Source organism: Bolinopsis microptera, chromosome 9 (assembly GCF_026151205.1).
Source record: "Bolinopsis microptera isolate Bmic1 chromosome 9, MBARI_Bmic_1.0, whole genome shotgun sequence".
Classification (NCBI taxonomy): Eukaryota; Metazoa; Ctenophora; class Tentaculata; order Lobata; family Bolinopsidae; genus Bolinopsis; species Bolinopsis microptera.
Genome location: NC_087080.1, coordinates 13,531,916 through 13,551,132, shown reverse-complemented (window position 1 = coordinate 13,551,132; position 19,217 = coordinate 13,531,916). Strand labels below are relative to the sequence as shown.

Below are 19,217 nucleotides of genomic sequence, written 5' to 3'. Positions count from 1 at the left end.
GAGGAAGCATCTAAATGTTATTTCCATTTTTGTCCGTTTTTGTCCATTTTTGTCCGTTTTTGTCCGCTCTATTTTTTGTCCGTTTTGAAAATATAGGGTACCGAACGGACAAAAACATGATCCCCCCTATAACAGCAAAAATTTAACATTTTATTTAGCAATTTAGGTGTCCATTTATGTCCGCCTATGTCCGCCTATGTCCGCCTATGTCCGCCTATGTCCGTCTATGTCCGCCTATGTCCGCCTATGTCCGCCTATGTCCTGTCCTTTTTGGATTCTATGAGACAAGCGGACATAGACGGACGTGACACCCCTGACCCCCCCCCCCATATTTATGATGACGTGAGATTATGTTTATGTCATTACAACTTGATTTGATTGTGGTTATGTAGACGGTAAAACATTACTAAGTTTCCAACCACTAGAACACTCTTTCAATCACAATATTTTCCATTTCCAATAGAACAGCTCGTTACATAATCAAACAACACATCAGGGCCAATAAAACTCTCCTAATCTCGTCTAATCATGTCAAAAATGATGATTCCTGCATGTCAGATTACACCATTATTTTCAGATGTAGAGTATATGGATACAGTAGCAGTGAGGTGACGAGTGGGGCATGTTTTAACAGGTCTCAAGCAGCAGCCACACACTGTGCAGTGTGATGTGTGCAGTGTGGGTGTACCAAGTGAATGTGGGACACGTCAACCGTTACTGTAAATCCTTCACCTTGTAGAGTGGCACAATGTAGTCTTATACTCAATACTTTATACAATATGAATACTCTATACTTTATGTTATATATTATGTTAAATTGATTATAATCTTATTTGAGAACTATCAAGCTGGATCTAACAGTATTTGCTCATGCTTGGTTAGCAGCGATAACTGATAAGAACTAGAGTGTTTACATTATACTTTTTCAATAAACGAATGAATTTTGACAATAAACCTAGGAATCCAGTCTTAAACTTAAAGGCCACTTGTAGTTGTCACATTTGAACAATCATCGAAGATTTTCGACGTGCAAATGATTAAAACACTGCCCAGCTCAAATCAAGGACAATAGATCGGTTGATAGCGAGCATGTTACACGCCTCAAACAGAAGTCACTTACATTATATATCTAAGTTATAACACAAGTCTTCTCTTAAAATAATAGTTTTTGGGTCAACTTACGAGGCTTTTATGAGGAGCTCCTTGTTTGTAGATAATTCTTTTGCCAGATTTTCTTTTTCAACTTTTAGCTGAACATTCTGAAGGATGGATTTATCAGAAAATCATTAAAAAACAAAGGCACATTGTAGTACATATGTAGATACATATGTAGTACAACTTTAACATCTCATACTATAATATATACAAGAAAAGTATGATAATTTTTTAATTTATATAAAAGCGAACTCAAAAGTCTGCAAACATGAAAAAGTTATTAATTCTATTTGAATGACTATCAATGTCGTAAGTGTTTTTCCCAAACTGTCAAACGTCCTAGACAAATATGTTATATATATGGGAAAAATTCCATTTAAATGTGTGGTAATATAACTGTTGCCATGGTACTTATGATTTATTTATACTCATTGAAACCTCAGTGAGGACATCAAACTGTTCTGTTCCGGACACTTTGCTCAGAGTTGTCTCCAGGTAATATATCTTCAGCTTCAGACTAAAGTTCGCTTTCTTCAGATCTGCCATCAGCTGTGGTGGGGCAAACTGGGGGATTAGATTTAGCATATCTAGTGTGGGGCAAACTGGAGATTAGATTTAGCATATCTAGTGTGGGGCAAACTGGGGATTAGATTTAGCATATCTAGTGTGGGGCAAACTGGGGGATTAGATTTAGCATATCTAGTGTGGGGCAAACTGGGGATTAGATTTAGCATATCTAGTGTGGGGCAAACTGGGGGATTAGATTTAGCATATCTAGAGATCTAGTGTGGGGCAAACTGGGAGATTAGATTTAGCATATCTAGTGTGGGGCAAACTGGGGATTAGATTTAGCATATCTAGTGTGGGGCAAACTGGGGATTAGATTTAGCATATCTAGTGTGGGGCAAACTGGGGATTAGATTTAGCATATCTAGTGTGGGGCAAACTGGGGATTAGATTTAGCATATATCTAGTGTGGGGCAAACTGTGGATTAGATTTAGCATATCTAGTAAATAAATGATGACAAACAGATAATATGTTGCGTTAATGATAACCTTGGAAGTTTCCTCCTTTCCAACCGCATTTCCTCGGTTCATGAAGGGGGATGGCGGACGAGGGAGATGAAGCCCTGCTGGCACTGAAGAAAAATCTATTCAGTAAGTGCTAAGTATAATGATAAGTTGGTTTATATTAATGATATTAATAAGATAAGTTGAAAATCATGATAATTAAGATCACCAACGTGAACTGGGTTTAATATTGTTAACCTTAAAATGTTCGCACAGAAATATTAACTTATGAGTTATGGAAAACTAAGACTGGACAGGTCAATTATAACTTGTTTTGAAGAAACTGTAATATTTCTCTCACCGGAAGAAGGACGCTCCATTGTAGGTCTGCTTTCGTTATGTCATTGAGTCCTAAAATATGCGAATATGCTAAAAACATACTCAAATAAGGTTACCAGTACCACCTGGCATGGAATAGCAAAATTTCAAAATTTGAATTGATTTTAAAAAGGTAGGTAATGAACTTAGAACACGCACACTGTCTTAGCTTAATAATCATAAAATCAGCGTTTTATTGCGTTGTTAAATAATCGTATTGTTTTAGCTGCTTATTAATTATGATAATAATTCTAACTCTAAACCCCCCGACAAAGCGAGACTTATCTAAAATTAGAGGATATCGTCACGTAATGAAATGACAGTATGCTTTGCCCAACAAGTCACCTTATAATGATATAATGTCGACATTGTCCCTGAAACAGGTCACTTACCCTCCGAGAAGTCGCCTAGTCGACCTCTTAGCCCATGATCGTCAAGGAATTACCGTTGTTAAGGATCATTTTTCATCGGTTCGTCCAAATTGGATAAATTGTATTATCAAGACCTCATTAACGCAGTATAACGCAATTAAACAAATGCACCCTGACACGATTGTCATCAGGTGACATCTATTCTCAAACCAAATGTTGTCGCAGTTTGTCGCCATACAGTATGCCCTCTGCCAAGATGAAATCGCTTTTGTTGTTTGTTGTCGTGGTGGGGATTGTTTACGCTGGGCCTGATACAGCAGGCTGTACTAAACCCTCTAAAAAACCGCAATCTCAACAATTTAAATCTCTCTCTTTCACGTACGCTGTTTATACATTTCTTTTGCGTTATGAGTTTTAAAACTGTAAACAAGCTTATGAGTGTAGTAATGCATCGTGAATTCTTTAAATGCCATGCTGTAGCTCCATATGAATCATGATAAAAATAATTATTAGAAATTTATACATCGCTTTCTAGCCGAAAAGAACTAAAATAGAAAGATTCATAAATAAAGTTATATATTCTAGCTGCGACCCTTCATATATCTCAGCTAGAAATATGTGGCACTGAGTACATTATAATAATCTAGTTTGAAGTTGGGCAGAATCCCAGACACCAGCTTCGTGGAATTCAACTGGGAAATAGAATCCCACAACGATATTAATAAAGTTTGAAAATGCAGTTTATAAACAAATTATTGATTTCAAGCTTCCACATCAATTTTCAGAAATTCGTTGAGTTTGGTGTTTTGCTCTGATTTTGCTCAAGATAGTGGGACTTGCAGTGAAAAATTGGAAGCAGATGAAGATGGGCTCTACTTAGAAGGACAGTATCCTTGTCAGCACTTCAATAATGGTAATTGTATTACAAACCAGGCCAAGATGTTAGGAGCTTTGATGACCGACGTTAGATTTGGGCATGTGACGCCATCAATATAATAATAATGTTAATTGATCTGATAAATTTACGCTAGTTCCGAATAATAACAGGCCTACACAATTTCCACAGGAGAAGAAAGCAATGAAGGCAAGCCAGTTATAGCATTCTTCAGTAAAGTGATGTTTGATGGCAAAGATTATTATTATCATCAAATAACAGACAAAACCGGATTGTTCCTTACCAAAGACTTCAGGACACAAATAAACAGTAAGTATACGAACTACAAATTCCATTCCATTATCTAATAGTTATTCTGCATAATTATGATTGATCAATAATTGTTAAACTTAAATACAAATCATGATAGATTTCGATTGATACACGAACCAAAACACACTTTTGGAAATTAAGATCTAGCACAACTGATGATTTGAAAACTGAATCTTGATTAAAAAACATCAGCTGAATCGAGCAAGCTAGAAGATCTAGTAAAGGCAGTGGTACCTCAACTACCGGACGTAACTGTGACACTCACCTGCTATAATGGTGATAGCGACAGTGGTAAATATATCTTTTATTTCGCATTTTGCGTCCCCAATTTAACTTCTCCGTCGTAATTGATTATGTACAGCCCTTCATGACACCATCCATCACAGCTATCGAGACCACAGACGGACAAGAAGGGTCAGTGTACTGCAAATACACAGTAGAAAGTAGCGATTTAAATAGAGGTGAAGGTGGACAATTAGTTGTGAGAACAACTACGGCAGATTTTGCAGCTGAAGATGGGTGAGATTTAGCACTGATCACCTATACTACTGCTATACTGTACACTTTGTATCTGAAAATGAAAATATTCGTTAGAGCTTTAAAAAGGCTGCAGTTGGGGAGTAACCTCACTGTTTAAGTTTCGGTTAACTAACTATCTATTATTTCATCATGAGGTTGTCATCATCCATTATATCACATTTGAACAGGGACGAAGTCACAATGATAAACGAATCTATGTTCTTGATGGATAAAGAAGAATCTGAAGAGATGGATTGTGGTAAGTGTTCAAATATTCTTAACACGACACAAGCTGTAACTTTTAAGCTGTACAATTTCCAAAACACACTAATGCGATGTATTTGATGTCGATAATAATTCGAAATTTAATTCCTATTGATAGAAAACGACCAAACTTTAATTAAACGGGATACCACAGGCGATGGTAACACTTTTGCATGGTTTGTCAATGGAGTGAAAAACAGTGATAGTACTACACAAACTTATAAATTTGAACATGATGGCGTGGATACCATTATACAATGTATAAAGTCTTCTGAAGATGAAACTTTAAAAACAAATACGATTTGGAATGTCTTCACTGTAACAGAAGTAAAAGAAGTAAGTTAGCAATACACATTCCACAAAACCTTACTCACTTTTATGAACTGCACCCTTCTTGTTAAGTAATTAGACTAAGTCAATAGGTCACTTTAATTAAGGATCGTTCACATATTACGTAATCAATATTTTAGCAATTTTTACCCCCTCGCTCCCCCTCCGTAATCAACCGTAATCAAGACCCAACCTCCCCCCTCCTGACAGCAATATTACGTAATCATGGCCTGACCCCCACTCCTCCCCCCCCCTTTTGACTTTTTTTTCCTGGAAACACCTTTCTTTACGTTTGATGCTACCTGATCATAATGAGCCGAAATCATTGTTATTACATCCGGCCAATCACCTTCTAAACTACTTACTACAGTCGGATATTTGATCAATTTCTAAATTTGTTCACTATCAGAGTGGAATTTGTATTAAAATATTGTCAAATTGTTAATATTCTAAAGGGTAAAAAATAAAACCAACCCCACCCCCCCCCCCCCCATAATCAACCATAAGCATTTGGAAACCCCATCCCCCCTCGGCTGATTACGTAATATGTGAACGACCCCTAAGTTAATAAGTCACTTTAACAATCTTCTATCATATTATAAACTTCTTTACCAGGTTGATCCTACAGAAACAGATATAGACGTTACCCATGAAAAGTCAACAACATTTAACTGTGAAATTGTCTCTGATACGGAAAGCTTCCCAGCTCCTTTAAGAATGTGGTTCTGGTTAGATGACACAGATGGTGCTGAGGAGGAACTTAAAAAAGTAACGGCGGCAGATCCTCCCACTTACGAGCAGACTATAACCTACAGGTAAATCAAGCTGAATTGTATTTAAAATTACAATGATTTATGTATATAACAAAAAATCAACTGTTTTGAGATCAACATGCACATTGCACAATGTACATAGATAGTAAAAGACTTTTTTTGGCGCAAAAGCTTTTAAAATTACATCATTTGTTGACTATCAAATAAAACTGTATAATTAATAAAAATAGCTCATTGCAGTATCTAGCAAAAGGTCATGATGTGATAATTTTTAATACTCTTCTGATAGAGGCAATATAATCTAATTACCTTCAGCGACAATGGGAATTTCAAGTGTTATCAGGAAAATGGTATTGGATCAAAATCTTTGGTGAAGAACTATAAAACAGTGTATATAGTTGACACAAAAGTAGATTATCTTACACCAAATCCAAGATATTGGTATGAATACATTGAAAGTGTTCCTGAAGTTTACTACGTGAAAAAAGATACATTCAACATCAGGTATAGTTGAACATATTAACAATCGACTTTGTGCTGTTTTATAATACATCTTAGACTATACATGGACTTTAATCACAAATTCTTTAAGCTGTGGAATCACGAAAGAAGCTAGGTACAAAATCTGGTGGAAATTAGGAGAGGAATATTTTCACCTTGATGAAACTGATGATGTGTTTAAAAAGTTAAATCCTGGTGCATCAGATGATGACAAATGGGCAGATTCTTTGGATATAGAGGATACAGATGGATGGAGTATTATCAAACAAGATGATGACGCAAGTTTAGGGCATCTAACTAAACAAGTACATATTACTAAGAGTAAACCAGTTTTTTAAAAGGATTTACAAAAACAGAGATTTTAAAATAGTTTTAGTGGAGATAAATTTAGCTGAAAAGGCTAGAAATTATGTCGAGTGGAGTTTGACCTACCTTAGATGTGGCCCAAATAAGGTCTATATTGCCTTTTTAAGGCTACCATATAATTGCCTATTTAGGATACAACTTCTATTAGTTACTATATATAATATAGTATGTATATCTATATCTATATTATATATTATATGGTGACTGATATATATTACATACTCAGTATTGCTTTAATATGGCTATAAAAAAAGGTCATTAGAAATTTCATATACAACTGCACTGTACCTGTACTTTAAATTATGAAAGGTAAAGCTAAACAATTCTGTCAATACAATTTCATAGTTGGCGATGAGTTTTTAATTTTTTACTGCAGGATTTTGCTATAGAGAATTACAAAAGTGACATGGCTGATGCAATAGAGATGAGTGATCCAGTAGTTTGTTTTCTCATAGACACAGATACAATGACAACAGTTGCAGACCTAAAAGGTGTAGAAACTGGGGAGAGTGAGTAGTTAGGTCATCTACTTTAGTTGCCAATTTATATAAATTAATTTTGCTTAGTATGATTTATGAAAGAATGGATTCTAATAATTGAATTTTTACAGAGGAGGAAACATTCAAGAAATTAACAGTGAGGGTCTTTGATAAAATCACGAAGCCAATTGTAAAAGGACCCCTTAACCAAATCCAAGTAAGTTAAGGAGTGGTAATACCGTGATTTACCACAGAGCTTAAGGAAGGAAACAGCTATGGTAAATCAGGGTTTACAGTAAATCGGGGTTTTGTTTGAACACGCTGTGTAAATCAAGCCTTATTTTAGGGAAGGAATGGCCACTCTTAACAGTGGCGTAACGTTGCCTGTTGGCGCCCCCCTGCCGAAAAAAGCGCCCCCCTGTTGGCGCCCCCTCCCCTTTTGGTGCCCCTCCCTAAAATTGAACAAATTAGGTGATTTCAAAGAATACGCCGGTAAAATCTCTAAAAAAGTGTGTATCTAGAGCAAAACGCGCAGTTTTGCTAGTACTTTAGTTAAGTTTTCGAAATTGTCCCACATTCAAACGACGATTTGGCGCCCCCCTAAGACGGCGCCCCCCTGCACAGCGGGGTCAACAGGGCCTTTCGTTACGCCACTGACTCTTAATAGGGATTTGCAGTGAATTAGGGTGCAGTAAATCAGGATAATACATTTGTTAATGTGCAGGTTTAAATCAACTGTGACTCATTACCTTCATTTCAGTCAGAGAAGATAGGCAAACCCATTACAATGAATTGCAAAACTAATGGAATACCTCCTTCATTCATCTATTTCATGTTTACCAACAACAAAACAGAGGGAACAAACATTACTGAAGAGCTCTTGAAAGAGGATAAAGCTGTTCAGTTCACAAGGTGACACAAACAATTTTATAGAGATGAATCATTTACACTTAAAACGTTTATAGTACATTCCAGTATACTTTCAACACTACTATATAACAAATAATTTGAGGATATAATCACGGCCTGTCTTCTAAGGCAATGGTACACGGCTGGGTATAGTGAAATAGTCTTCAAAGGATTATCACAGGAACATGTAGATAACAATATATCCTGAGAGATAACAAAGTTAAGGTAACAGTATGTAAGCCAAAGGTCCTATAATATAAACTAAACGTTTGATATATAGAACTGGAAATATATATCCTGACAGTATGTGTGCTGAAGGTTACATTTGCAAGATAAAAATATTGTTTGGCAGGCTCCCTTTCCATAGTTTCCCGATTTTTCTGCTGACTTGAAGAAAGTTTAACCTAACATCACCAAGCAAATATTTGTGTTCATTGGCTATAAAATAAAGATTTAAAATCTTACAGGTATCGTATTGAGCGTGTAACAGACATACTTACAACTCTTACGATTACAGCACCCAACGAGGAAGACGAAGGTAAATTTACATGCTATGCAATTAATAGACAGACCACAGAAGACTCTCCTGAAGCGGGTCCAGATGCAGATGTTTACATAGAGGAGCCTTGTTCAGAGGGTGCACAATTCTGTTTTAAGAATTTTTCCACGCCAATAATCAAGTATTTGTGGGCATTTGTGCTTGCATTTGGTGTATTGAAATCAATACTGTAAAACATCAATAGAAACCTGAAACCACTGCACAAACCCACAGTACTGGCATGTACTGGCATGACCACTGGTCATGCCATTACTGTCATAAACTGTAACCAACTATTTAAAAATTAGATATCTTTTGCTAAATTTTAAATTTTAAGTCATAGAGCAATCTTCTTAATTTTAAAATTTAAGAATAATATTTTACCCTAACTATGATGTGGTGGCATTTCATACTTAACTTAAATTCAACTTTGAAAGTAAATAGATTATTAGTGACAACAAAATTATAGTTTAAGACATCCATCCTGCATCGTGTTTCCAATAGTAGAATTTATGATATGTATTGATTGAATAATTGGTAATAAATTTAACTTTTGTTTTATTAACTTTTGTTTTATTAACTGCATAACCAACTACAACTGATGTGAAATTGTCACAGAATTATTAGAACATGCTTTTAAAAATCGAACAAGAATTTATTAACATTGCAAGTTGATCAACATGATTCATTGCCAGTCTATTGTCTATGCAATTAAATTGTCCGATGTTCTGCTGAATTCATTTTCCTGTGTTATATTAGGACACAATAAAACTATCGGACTGTACTACGATGTATGGGGACTTCGACTTGCCACCCCATGGCAACATTAAAATATATTGACTCTGTTACATCGTTTCCTGTTAATATATAAAAGCTTTTCTTTTCAAAACAACTGGACACACCCTGTAGAATCGATTCCATTCCGTTACATAATACTCAATAAATTTAATAGATTGTAATTATATAAACTATTAGTTTAAAACGTTACTGTATGTAAATGTAATGTACTGTACATCATACATACATTTTTTTGTTTCCCGAAAAAAGACTCTTAATGATATTTGGGAAATGGTCAGCTCTATGAATAGGCGCGCGGAATATTTGCATATTCAATATACTATACTATGTTTTTTCACAATAGATTTAAATAAAGTTCGATGTGAGCATGGAGGAAGTTAAAATAATTTTGGATTCGCTTGATCAGTTTGGTAGGGCCTGTCGTGATATCATGGAGCGCTTAGGTTCCACCAGGATCTGGTAGTCCTCATAATTCTGCGGCCTCTATGTGTCGTCATCTCGCACAACTCCGAAAAACCGTTGTGAGTTTGGCATGTGAAAATTTGCAGCCCTCCAGACATCGATTGGGTTAACGAGTCGAGTTGTCGTACGTCACCTCAAGATCGGGTGACAGGGGGCTGAACAGGCCAGAACCCAATTGATTGGGTCTGAGGTCACGTGATTATGAGCCTGAGGTCACGTGACTATGACGTCACCAGAGCTCGTTCTCCGTTTCCCGCTCTTTGGACCAGGTGAGCTTGCATGCTTGTGAAAGTGGGTGTAAGTACAGCTGTACTGTAGTTACATCCAATTACCCCTAATAGAATGAAGATTTATTTTCTGACAGAAAGCTAGAAATTTACCAAAATATCGACTTAGTTCAAAATTTATTTTGATGACCACTCCTGACCTAAAATTGCACGAGAAATCGATTACCTTATCGGACCTTATTTGGACGGACATTACCTGAACGCTGGAGGCCCTAGCGTTCATCTTAATGTCCGTTCAAATAAAGTCCGTTCAATTAATGTCCGTCCAAGTTAAAGTCCGTTCAAATTTTTCAAAAATTTTTCCATTTCGAACCTTTTTGTCCAGAATATGACAACTTTGAGAACTTTATTGTGCCGTAAGTTAACGACGGAAAGGTTCTCCTTGGTCTACCGGAGGCACAGAAAACTTTACTAGTATATGATGTTTTCAAGGGTCACTTGGCGGGAAAAAGTCAACGAAATTATGGCACACAACAACATAGTTCATGAACTAGTCCCCGCCAACATGACAAACTTGTTCCAGCCTTTAGATATTACGGTAAATCGTGTCGCCAAGGACATTGTCCGACGTTGTTATAGCTCATATTACTCAGGGGAGGTAATGAAACAGATAAGTGCTGGGAAAGCTCCACGTGATGTTAAGGTTAACCTTATGTTGTCTAAGATAAAACCACTTCATGCCGAATGGCTTGTAAAAGTTAACACTGAAATGCAGGACCGGGGTAGTTTGATAAAAAAGGTTTCCATATAAAAGCTAGAATTCACTGATGCTTTAAGCATGGACTATTTCATGCACGAAAACCCATTTGATGAAGATGATATGTCATATTAGAAACTGATCATGTACACATATTTTAACATTTTTACTGCTCAATGACTGCTTTTCTTACTTACTGTATAAAAATGGATTTACTGATCATGTACACATATTTTAACATTTTTACTGCTCAATGACTGCTTTTCTTACTTACTGTATAAAAATGGATTTAAAAATCATTTGCTGAAATTAAAAAAACGTAAATTTAAAAAAAAATAACATTCGGATTTTTGATGGTTTTGAATGCCTTCGAGCGTTCATATTAATGTCCGTTCATAATTATGTCCGTTCATGTAATGTCCGTCCAAATAAGGTCCGATAAGGTAAACTTGGTTTCAGAACTCAACAATGCTTCCTTATGCCTTAAAATCCATTTTTATCGATACAATAAACATTTTGATCCTGTGGATTAATTAGTAACAGGTAACAAATGCACAAAAAAAAACCATCGCACTTACATTGCATTCTTAACGGGTCGATTTCGAGTGACCAATAATCGTCGTGATGATATTTATACGTCATGCGTTCCTGATCATCATCAGCAATCAAGAGACAGGAGCGGCGATTGCTTTAAATCGAAATCAACGGTTTACGTTATTTTTGTGAATTCGACCCCTGTTTTAACGGTTATCACACTTTGTCATTGAATGTATTGAGGATAGCTTTACAAATAAGAGGACCAGTAAATAAAATTGTCACAAGTGTTTCTCTCATTCACTTTCGATAAGACACAATGAAAATTCTTACTTAACCATAAGATTCGGAATTTTTCAACCGTTGAAGAATATCGGGCATTTTTCAGAATTTGGCCGCCAAATTTTGTTAAAGGCCTAACTTAAAATTCTAATACAAAACTTAAGGTCATGAGGCGATTCTACGTCGATTCTGAAAATTTCATGAAAAAATATTGAAACCCTATTGAGTTCTATTGTTTTGAGCGAAGTCAGTTTTGCAAATATCGCGAACTGATATATAATGGGCGATTTTGTTCATTTTTTGCAACTATTTGAACACAGAATCCACAGTTAGGTAGATATTGAGCTGATAATCATAGAGAATGTGTAGTATAGGCTTACCTTCCATATAAAGTTGGTTTCATTCAAAAATATTGATATTTGACCAATTTATGGGCCAAAATCGATCAAATTTGGTGCGTATGCCCAAATATGGTCATATGGTTTTTGGCTCATAACTCAGTCATTTTTGTCCAATCTTGATGAAAATTCATATACGAGTTCAGGGGACCACTAGCTACAAAAAGAGCACCTAAAATTTGGGTTTTGGGCATGTTCAGGGTATTTGGCTAAATTGGGCCTGATTTGGACCAAATATGGGCGTGGCTGCCCCGCGGGCACCGTTTGGCGGTTGGGGTCCGGGACCCCCTCAAAAGTTCGGTCACCGGTCCTAGTTTGTTGGTTAACTGCTATCTCGAAACTAAGTTTCACAAAAATATCAGGGTGAACCCCCCCCCCCCCCCCCCCCCCCCTTAAGGCATAAGGAAGCATTGTTGAGTTCTGAAACCAAGTTTAATCGATTTCTCGTGCAATTTTAGGTTAGGAGTGATCATCAAAATAAATTTTGAACAAAGTCGATATTTTGGTAAATTTCTAGCTTTCTGTCAGAAAATAAATCTTCATTCTATTAGGGGTAATTGGATGTAACTTACACCCACTTTCACAAGCATGCAAGCTCACCTGGTCTAAAGAGCGGGAAACGGAGAACGAGCTCTGGTGACGTCATAGTCACGTGACCTCAGGCTCATAATCACGTGACCTCAGATCCAATCAATTGGGTTCTGGCCTGTTCAGCCCCCTGTCACCCGATCTTGAGGTGACGTACGACAACTCGTTAACCCAATCGATGTCTGGAGGGCTGCAAATTTTCACATGCCAAACTCACAACGGTTTTTCGGAGTTGTGCGAGATGACGACACATAGAGGCCGCAGAATTATGAGGACTACCATACCAGATCCTGGTGGAACCTAAGATCCTGGTGGAACCTAAGCGATCCATGATATCACGACAGGCCCTATCAGTTTGGCGCTGCGCAAAACAGCTATCAATAGTCAATTAAAAAAGGCGCAGGTTATATTTTTGCCAAAAGCATAATCCAGCTCCCCAAATCGCGCGCATTGTTTTAACTTCTTTCAAACAATATATAAATGGTTACAATGTATTCAGAATTTTGCAATGTATTCAAATTTAATAACTTTGAATAAAAAGAAATGCTTTAATTGAATAGAAAAAGTATATAAAAAGCTCAAAAACTTGACTGACGATCGCGATGTTGGATGTCAACCCTTGCAAATTGATGCTTTGCTTTGCAAAGCAACGATCTCGTCAGATGCGAAGTAAGAATGCTAAAGTTTGCGCGGCGCGTCGAAGCGGCGAAGTGATCCTCCAACTCAAAAACGCTACTGACGTATTTCTTCGTGAAAAGTACAATAGTGTGAGTAGCTTTTGCCGAGGTCACAGGGAGACTAAAGTGCAAAGAAACTCATGCTGTTAACTGCTGCTTGTAGGTTTACAACCTACCAGGACGCGCGCCGATTTGGAATTGTCGACGGTCCTGTGGAACAGTTGACGGATGTTACTCGTCTACATTTCTTCGAAGTAGCGCGCCGCTTTCTTCTCGAAATGTTACAGCAAGTGCTACGAAGTAGCGCGCGCCGGGCCATACCATTAACAATGGTCAAGTGGAACAAATATTTTACGAGTATGGCACCTGTTAAACTGCTGCTAATAATTGCTGCTAACCACTGCTGACTGTTACCTGGGGACCCCTTGTATGGTAGGTTTATAAACTACCAGGACGTGCGCGCCGAGTTGGACTCGTCGACGGTTCCAATATATGGAACAGATATTTTACGAGTATCACCCGTTAACCCCTTGTAGCGCGATGCGTTACTGTGCCGCGCCGCGCACTCAATGAGGCTTCTCACAGCGACATCCGTCATCGGTAGACATCGCTAGACATCGCTAGATCGGCGAGATGCGCTACTGTGCCGCGCCCAGCTGCGATGAAATGAAATCGTCCCCAGCAGACCTTACCGGCTGGCGATATTACTACAGGGTGATCGCCTCTTCACAGCTTGTTGAACTCCGCGCGCGCTCGTTAGTTCATTGCATTTGCACGCTTCAATTATTGAAAACCAAACGTTTCAGATATCTCTTTTACTTCCGAAGTTAGGCCCCTAACGGTAAGGTTTCCTGGGTCAATTAAGCAAAATCAATTGACGGATGTTACTCGTCTAAGTTTCTTCGAAGTAGCGCGCGCCGCTTTCTTCTCGATGGCAAGAGCTACGAAGGAGCGCGCGCCGGGCCAGATCATTAACAATGGTCAACAAAATCAAGCATGTTGTATTCATACTCACTCCTGCATATTATACTTATTTCATATGCTTTCGGTGAAAACATATTTTGCACCTTTTCAAATTATTGTAAAAGGACATCATGTCCTGAGGACATTTTAATTGGGCGGCAGCCTTTAACAATTTAACTGCAGGTCTCCTAATTGCACGGGTGATCACCTGATCACATGCACACGAAATGATTGTTCACCTAACCATGTGCTTTCGCGCCGCTGCGGGCGCGCTTGTTTCACAAGTCAAGGGCGGGCGCGCGCTACTGCAAGCGCAAGGGCTCTGGATAGAGCAAAAATGATTGTAGCGCTATGCACTACTTGGCCGCGCTTTACTGGGCCGCGCTCAGCCTGTCATTCCGCCTAATCTTTAATTGTTGTTTACCAACATTAAAGCCTGGGGTCCTCAGGTAAGGCCGCGCCGCGCATCTTCTCGCAACCACAGATGCAGATCGGCGAGATGCGAAGGATTGCGACATCGTGAATCAAACGAAATGAATAAACTCGCTATGCTTCAATTCATACTAGGTAGTGCGCCATCGACAGCTTGAGCCGCGCGTGCCGACTGTAGGAATAGGATGGTTTTTTAGCGCTAATTTCGGCCAGCACAAAATTCTAGAAACAAATGCGTATTGAATAACCTTCCCTTGATCCAATTTTAACAAAAATTGGTTAGCTTACTCATATCATAGACTTACAAGGAAAGTGTCCGAAAAATTTAAAGCATATCCAACCATCAGACATTATGTTACAGCTATAAACAGCGTTTATCGTGCATCCCCTGGCCCTATTCATACCTCTGTCATTTTTCATTTTGATTTGAGAAGCTACAACTTTAATCATTTTTCAGGACAAACGTAAAATTATTTTTGATTTTGATAAATTTATAATTATGTCGATTAGATAATTTATGTGTCACTTGTCCAAAACAAAACGTATCACTTAAATTTCCCTTAAAAAATATCCATATTGATGTAGCCAAATCATAAGGTCTTTTTAGCCACCAGACATTCTGATTTCTAGAGACTCAGTCGTCTGCACTAGTGGTTTCTGAAACAGCGTGTCTGGCAAGATGTCTGAAGACTGCGGTAACGTAGACTGATTCTACTGAGTACACCACTCGCTGTAATATCACGTGGCTGCTGTGATCGTAGTGTTTAAATACCAGCTCTATCTCGTTATTCGTCACACCTGTTATTTTTTATTGTTAATGGAATAGTTAAGTTCAGCATGGCGACGATCAAAATTATAAAACATAGAATAAAGTGCGACATCAAGATGAATTTTTACACTAGAAATAGAATTATATGGTGATGCGTAAACAATTATAACTATAAGTATAACTATAACGCAAACGGTGAAATAATAACAATTACCACGTCATAACGTCATGAGAGTTAATAACTGCGGTTATTTCTAATTGTGAAATTATTTAAAAGTAATAAGAGTTCACGGTTCACCTTGGTACCCGTCCACATTTTCCTGAGGAGAAGTATTCGTGTTCAGCAAGCTCACAATCCTCTTTTTGTAGAATTTAACAGGTAAGAACTCCGTCACTGTCACCAAAATATTTAACCCGTTCAGTCCTGGAAGATACTCAAATCTTAATTTTCTTATCTAAACTTTATTTTTATGTATTGGATTCAGCGTTGGATTTTGATAATCAGTGTTACTGTTAATCATAATTATGAATGTAAAGATATTGAAACAGAAGACTGAGAAACCAGAAACGTTTTAAAAATAACATTTCGAAATAACAACATTAAATTTATATTCCAGATCGGCACAATAATATATGAAATTAAGTTTAAATCAATTGTGCTATGTGTAATATTGGATAAGACAAGCTTTACCTGGGGACCCCAGGCTATTATGTTCATTAGAATAGAGATTAGGCGGAATGACAGGCTGAGCGCGGCCCAGTAAGTCACTAATAATAATAAGCCCAGTAAGTCACTCCATCTTATCTGGAGAACGTAGCTAGCTGGTCACGAGGAAACAACTTCATATAGTCCGCTATATACACGTGGTACATACTTGCGTACAGATGGGTCGCTAGCTGGTGGGTTTCAGTGCTGTAGGTGCAGGCTCTTACCGTATTGTTTTTCAGACAGGTGTTAAATATCTCAACTGCATCAACCACTATGCACTAGATTGTGATATTTCTCCGGAGTTATCGGTCTGTCGCAGGCGTATATTCCGGTAAACGAACAGAAAAACTGGTACGCTGATCTCATCCGATTGATAGGGTCCCGCAATGAGAATATGAATTTAGTTTTAGGATTCAGTTTGGCAGTTGTGTCTGCGTTAGTTACTGGTGGTTCTTTATAACCGACCGGGATGGAATGTCTCCCAGAATTCGTTATCCCAAACATAGAGATTAGGCGGAATCCCAAACATAGAGATTAGGCGGAATGACAGGCTGAGCGCGGCCCAGTAAGACAAGCTATATTAAACTATTCTGGACGTCCATAAAGTTTTCTGCAGTACAAGTGTGGCCGTCGGTCACAGTTCGATCAGTATTGAAACAAATTATTAAATTGTACATACCGCAGTTGGCAGTACCGCCCTCATCAAATAAATGCAAGTGTGAAGTCTATTATAACGAACTATCGAATTAAACCATTGAAAATAAAAGTGTATAATTGATGATGGAGACTAAACCTATGACAAGGTTAGTGCGGACGATTCCAGTACCACTTCTCATCACCCAACACATCTACTAGATGTCTGAGGAAAGAACTCTTCGAGAACTTTTGTTGTCTGGGGCAGGACGTAGGGAATCCTCTTATCTTCATTCAACTGGTTCCTTGTCTTGTGCTTGTCCAGAAAACTGCGCAAAGTGTCCTCCGGAAATCGCTGAATCTCGAGAAAGTCACAGAGTTTATTAGTAGAAGTAATTGGGTCACTAATATGTTCCTCCATCTGGAGAACGTAGAGCTGGTCACGAGGAAACAACTTCATATAGTCCGCTATATACACGTGGTACATACTTGCGTACAGATGGGTCGCTAGCTGGTGGGTTTCAGTGCTGTAGGTGCAGGCTCTTACCGTATTGTTTTTCAGACAGGTGTTAAATATCTCAACTGCATCAACCACTAGATTGTGATATTTCTCCGGAGTTATCGGTCTGTCGCAGGCGTATATTCCGGTAAACGAACAGAAAAACTGGTACGCTGATCTCATCCGATTGATGGGGTCCCGCAATGAGAATATGAATTTAGTTTTAGGATTCAGTTTGGCAATTGTGTCTGCGTTAGTTACTGGTGGTTCTTTATAACCGGGATGGAATGTCTCCCAGAATTCGTTATCCCAAACATAGGAGGGCGTTGCGTCCATAGTGATACCGTGAAACAGTACGTTTGTTCCCTCTATTTCTTTATAGGTTCTCATCAAATCCTCTCGGTAGGTTCCTCTGTTAGCGTAGAACCTAAATGATCTGGGCAGGTTATAAGGACCTCGTTGCATCCTACTCCCTCTTCCTTTTCTTCTTCTATCAAAGAAATGTGTTTCTTTGCTGGACCGAGAACTTATTAAAATGTGCCTTTTGAGTATTGCAAATAAATCTGTCGTGCCACATTTTGTGAAACCGATAATGAAAAAGTAAGGGAGACAAAACAAATTGTCCCTATCTAAAGCATCTTTCCCTTTCCAGCAAGGGTTTTTAAACTCCTTTATGAAATCCTCTTTTGGCGGTAAAAAAGTGAACATGTCTTTAGGATTCTCTATGATAATATCTTTACTTACATTTCTGCCATTAAGATAACAACAAGTATCATCACAGTTCATCTTCTTTAGATCTCCGAATGTTTCCTGTTCCGGTATAGCATCCTCCATATCGTTTTCCATTTCCTCATAAGTTGGAGCGGTCTTCAGGAATTTAATGTTCTGGTATTTTTCAGGAAGGTTTTTGATGACATTTTTATGATCAATCTTCCCCTTCCAAGCACCTTCAGGTGGAAAAAATATCTCGTAAGGAATATCAGGTGTTTTCAATTCTTTCTTCTCCATTACATTTCCGAGGATCAATTCTGATTTGATCCTTTTCTCATCCACGTTTCTCGATTGGGAGCTTGGTATGATGTTCCCCTTCATCACAGCTGCTGAAAGTGTTGGACCTTGAACATGTCTATTGTCGAAGTTAACCTCTGCTACACCATAGTCATACTTCATCTTGAGATCTTTCACGATTTCTATAATCCGATCTTTCGTGATGTTTGGAGAGTGTTGGTTTTCAGATGCACTGTTACTGGACGGCTCATTGGTTTCTAGTAAAATTATAACAATGTAGAAAGTAGCACAAAGGATCAGGATCCAGACAACCTTGCTGTGCAATACCCTTCCACGGGTTAAAGCCATGTTTCATTAAACGGAAAACTAAAAATCTGCAGGAATTATGGGGTAAGAAAAAAACATTATGATACTAGCAGCAATGAATAATAATAATATGGCAACATAAAAAAGTCTCAAATTATAACTTATATCAAATAAAATATTGTAGACGCTCCCAGTGTTTAACTTGAATGCGATATATTAATATATTTTGCGTGATGACTTGATGTATTATAATTGCCAATAGAGCGGAGGAGAATTAAGCCACCTCATGAGATCACCGTGATTAACGTTCATCAGCAGCTTAACTTCGCATCAAAAAACTTGCCTCTAATGACGATGTTAAAGATAATGTAGAG

At 37.9% G+C, this 19,217-nt stretch overlaps 3 protein-coding genes and 1 long non-coding RNA gene across 7 annotated transcripts in view; 2 read left to right on the top strand and 2 right to left on the bottom strand.

The window, feature by feature from the left end:
• The window catches only part of LOC134821176 (coiled-coil domain-containing protein 186-like), a 34,702-nt gene extending 32,097 nt beyond the window's left edge, over positions 1 to 2,605 (bottom strand). For 2 of the 4 annotated variants that reach the window (XM_063831846.1, XM_063831849.1), the window contains exons 1-4: positions 2,528 to 2,605; positions 2,212 to 2,294; positions 1,594 to 1,719; positions 1,183 to 1,259 (exon numbers count right to left, since the gene is read on the bottom strand). In XM_063831846.1, coding sequence (XP_063687916.1) covers positions 1,183 to 1,259; positions 1,594 to 1,719; positions 2,212 to 2,294; positions 2,528 to 2,546 — 305 coding nt within the window. In that variant the 5' untranslated portion in view covers positions 2,547 to 2,605. The remainder of the gene's footprint in view (positions 1 to 1,182; positions 1,260 to 1,593; positions 1,720 to 2,211; positions 2,295 to 2,527) is intronic. The other 2 variants (XM_063831848.1, XM_063831850.1) reach the window with 1 other exon arrangement.
• Positions 2,606 to 3,121: 516 nt separating this feature from the next.
• Positions 3,122 to 4,110, top strand: LOC134820369 (uncharacterized). Its single transcript, XR_010160878.1, has 3 exons — positions 3,122 to 3,293; positions 3,701 to 3,828; positions 3,982 to 4,110. It is a non-coding gene; the product is annotated as an uncharacterized LOC134820369 (long non-coding RNA).
• A 379-nt stretch (positions 4,111 to 4,489) lies between these two features.
• Positions 4,490 to 9,012, top strand: LOC134821411 (uncharacterized). Its single transcript, XM_063832151.1, has 10 exons — positions 4,490 to 4,641; positions 4,830 to 4,900; positions 5,060 to 5,241; positions 5,851 to 6,050; positions 6,324 to 6,512; positions 6,601 to 6,814; positions 7,252 to 7,384; positions 7,486 to 7,571; positions 8,115 to 8,266; positions 8,731 to 9,012. The coding sequence occupies exons 1-10, from the start codon at positions 4,490 to 4,492 to the stop codon at positions 8,993 to 8,995; spliced, it is 1,644 nt and encodes a 547-aa protein (XP_063688221.1). The 3' UTR covers positions 8,996 to 9,012.
• Positions 9,013 to 16,996: 7,984 nt separating this feature from the next.
• Positions 16,997 to 18,366, bottom strand: LOC134821171 (carbohydrate sulfotransferase 15-like). The gene has a single exon (XM_063831841.1). It carries the CDS (start codon positions 18,361 to 18,363, stop codon positions 17,233 to 17,235), a length of 1,131 nt encoding a protein of 376 aa, XP_063687911.1. The 5' UTR covers positions 18,364 to 18,366; the 3' UTR covers positions 16,997 to 17,232.
• Positions 18,367 to 19,217: the final 851 nt, after the last annotated feature.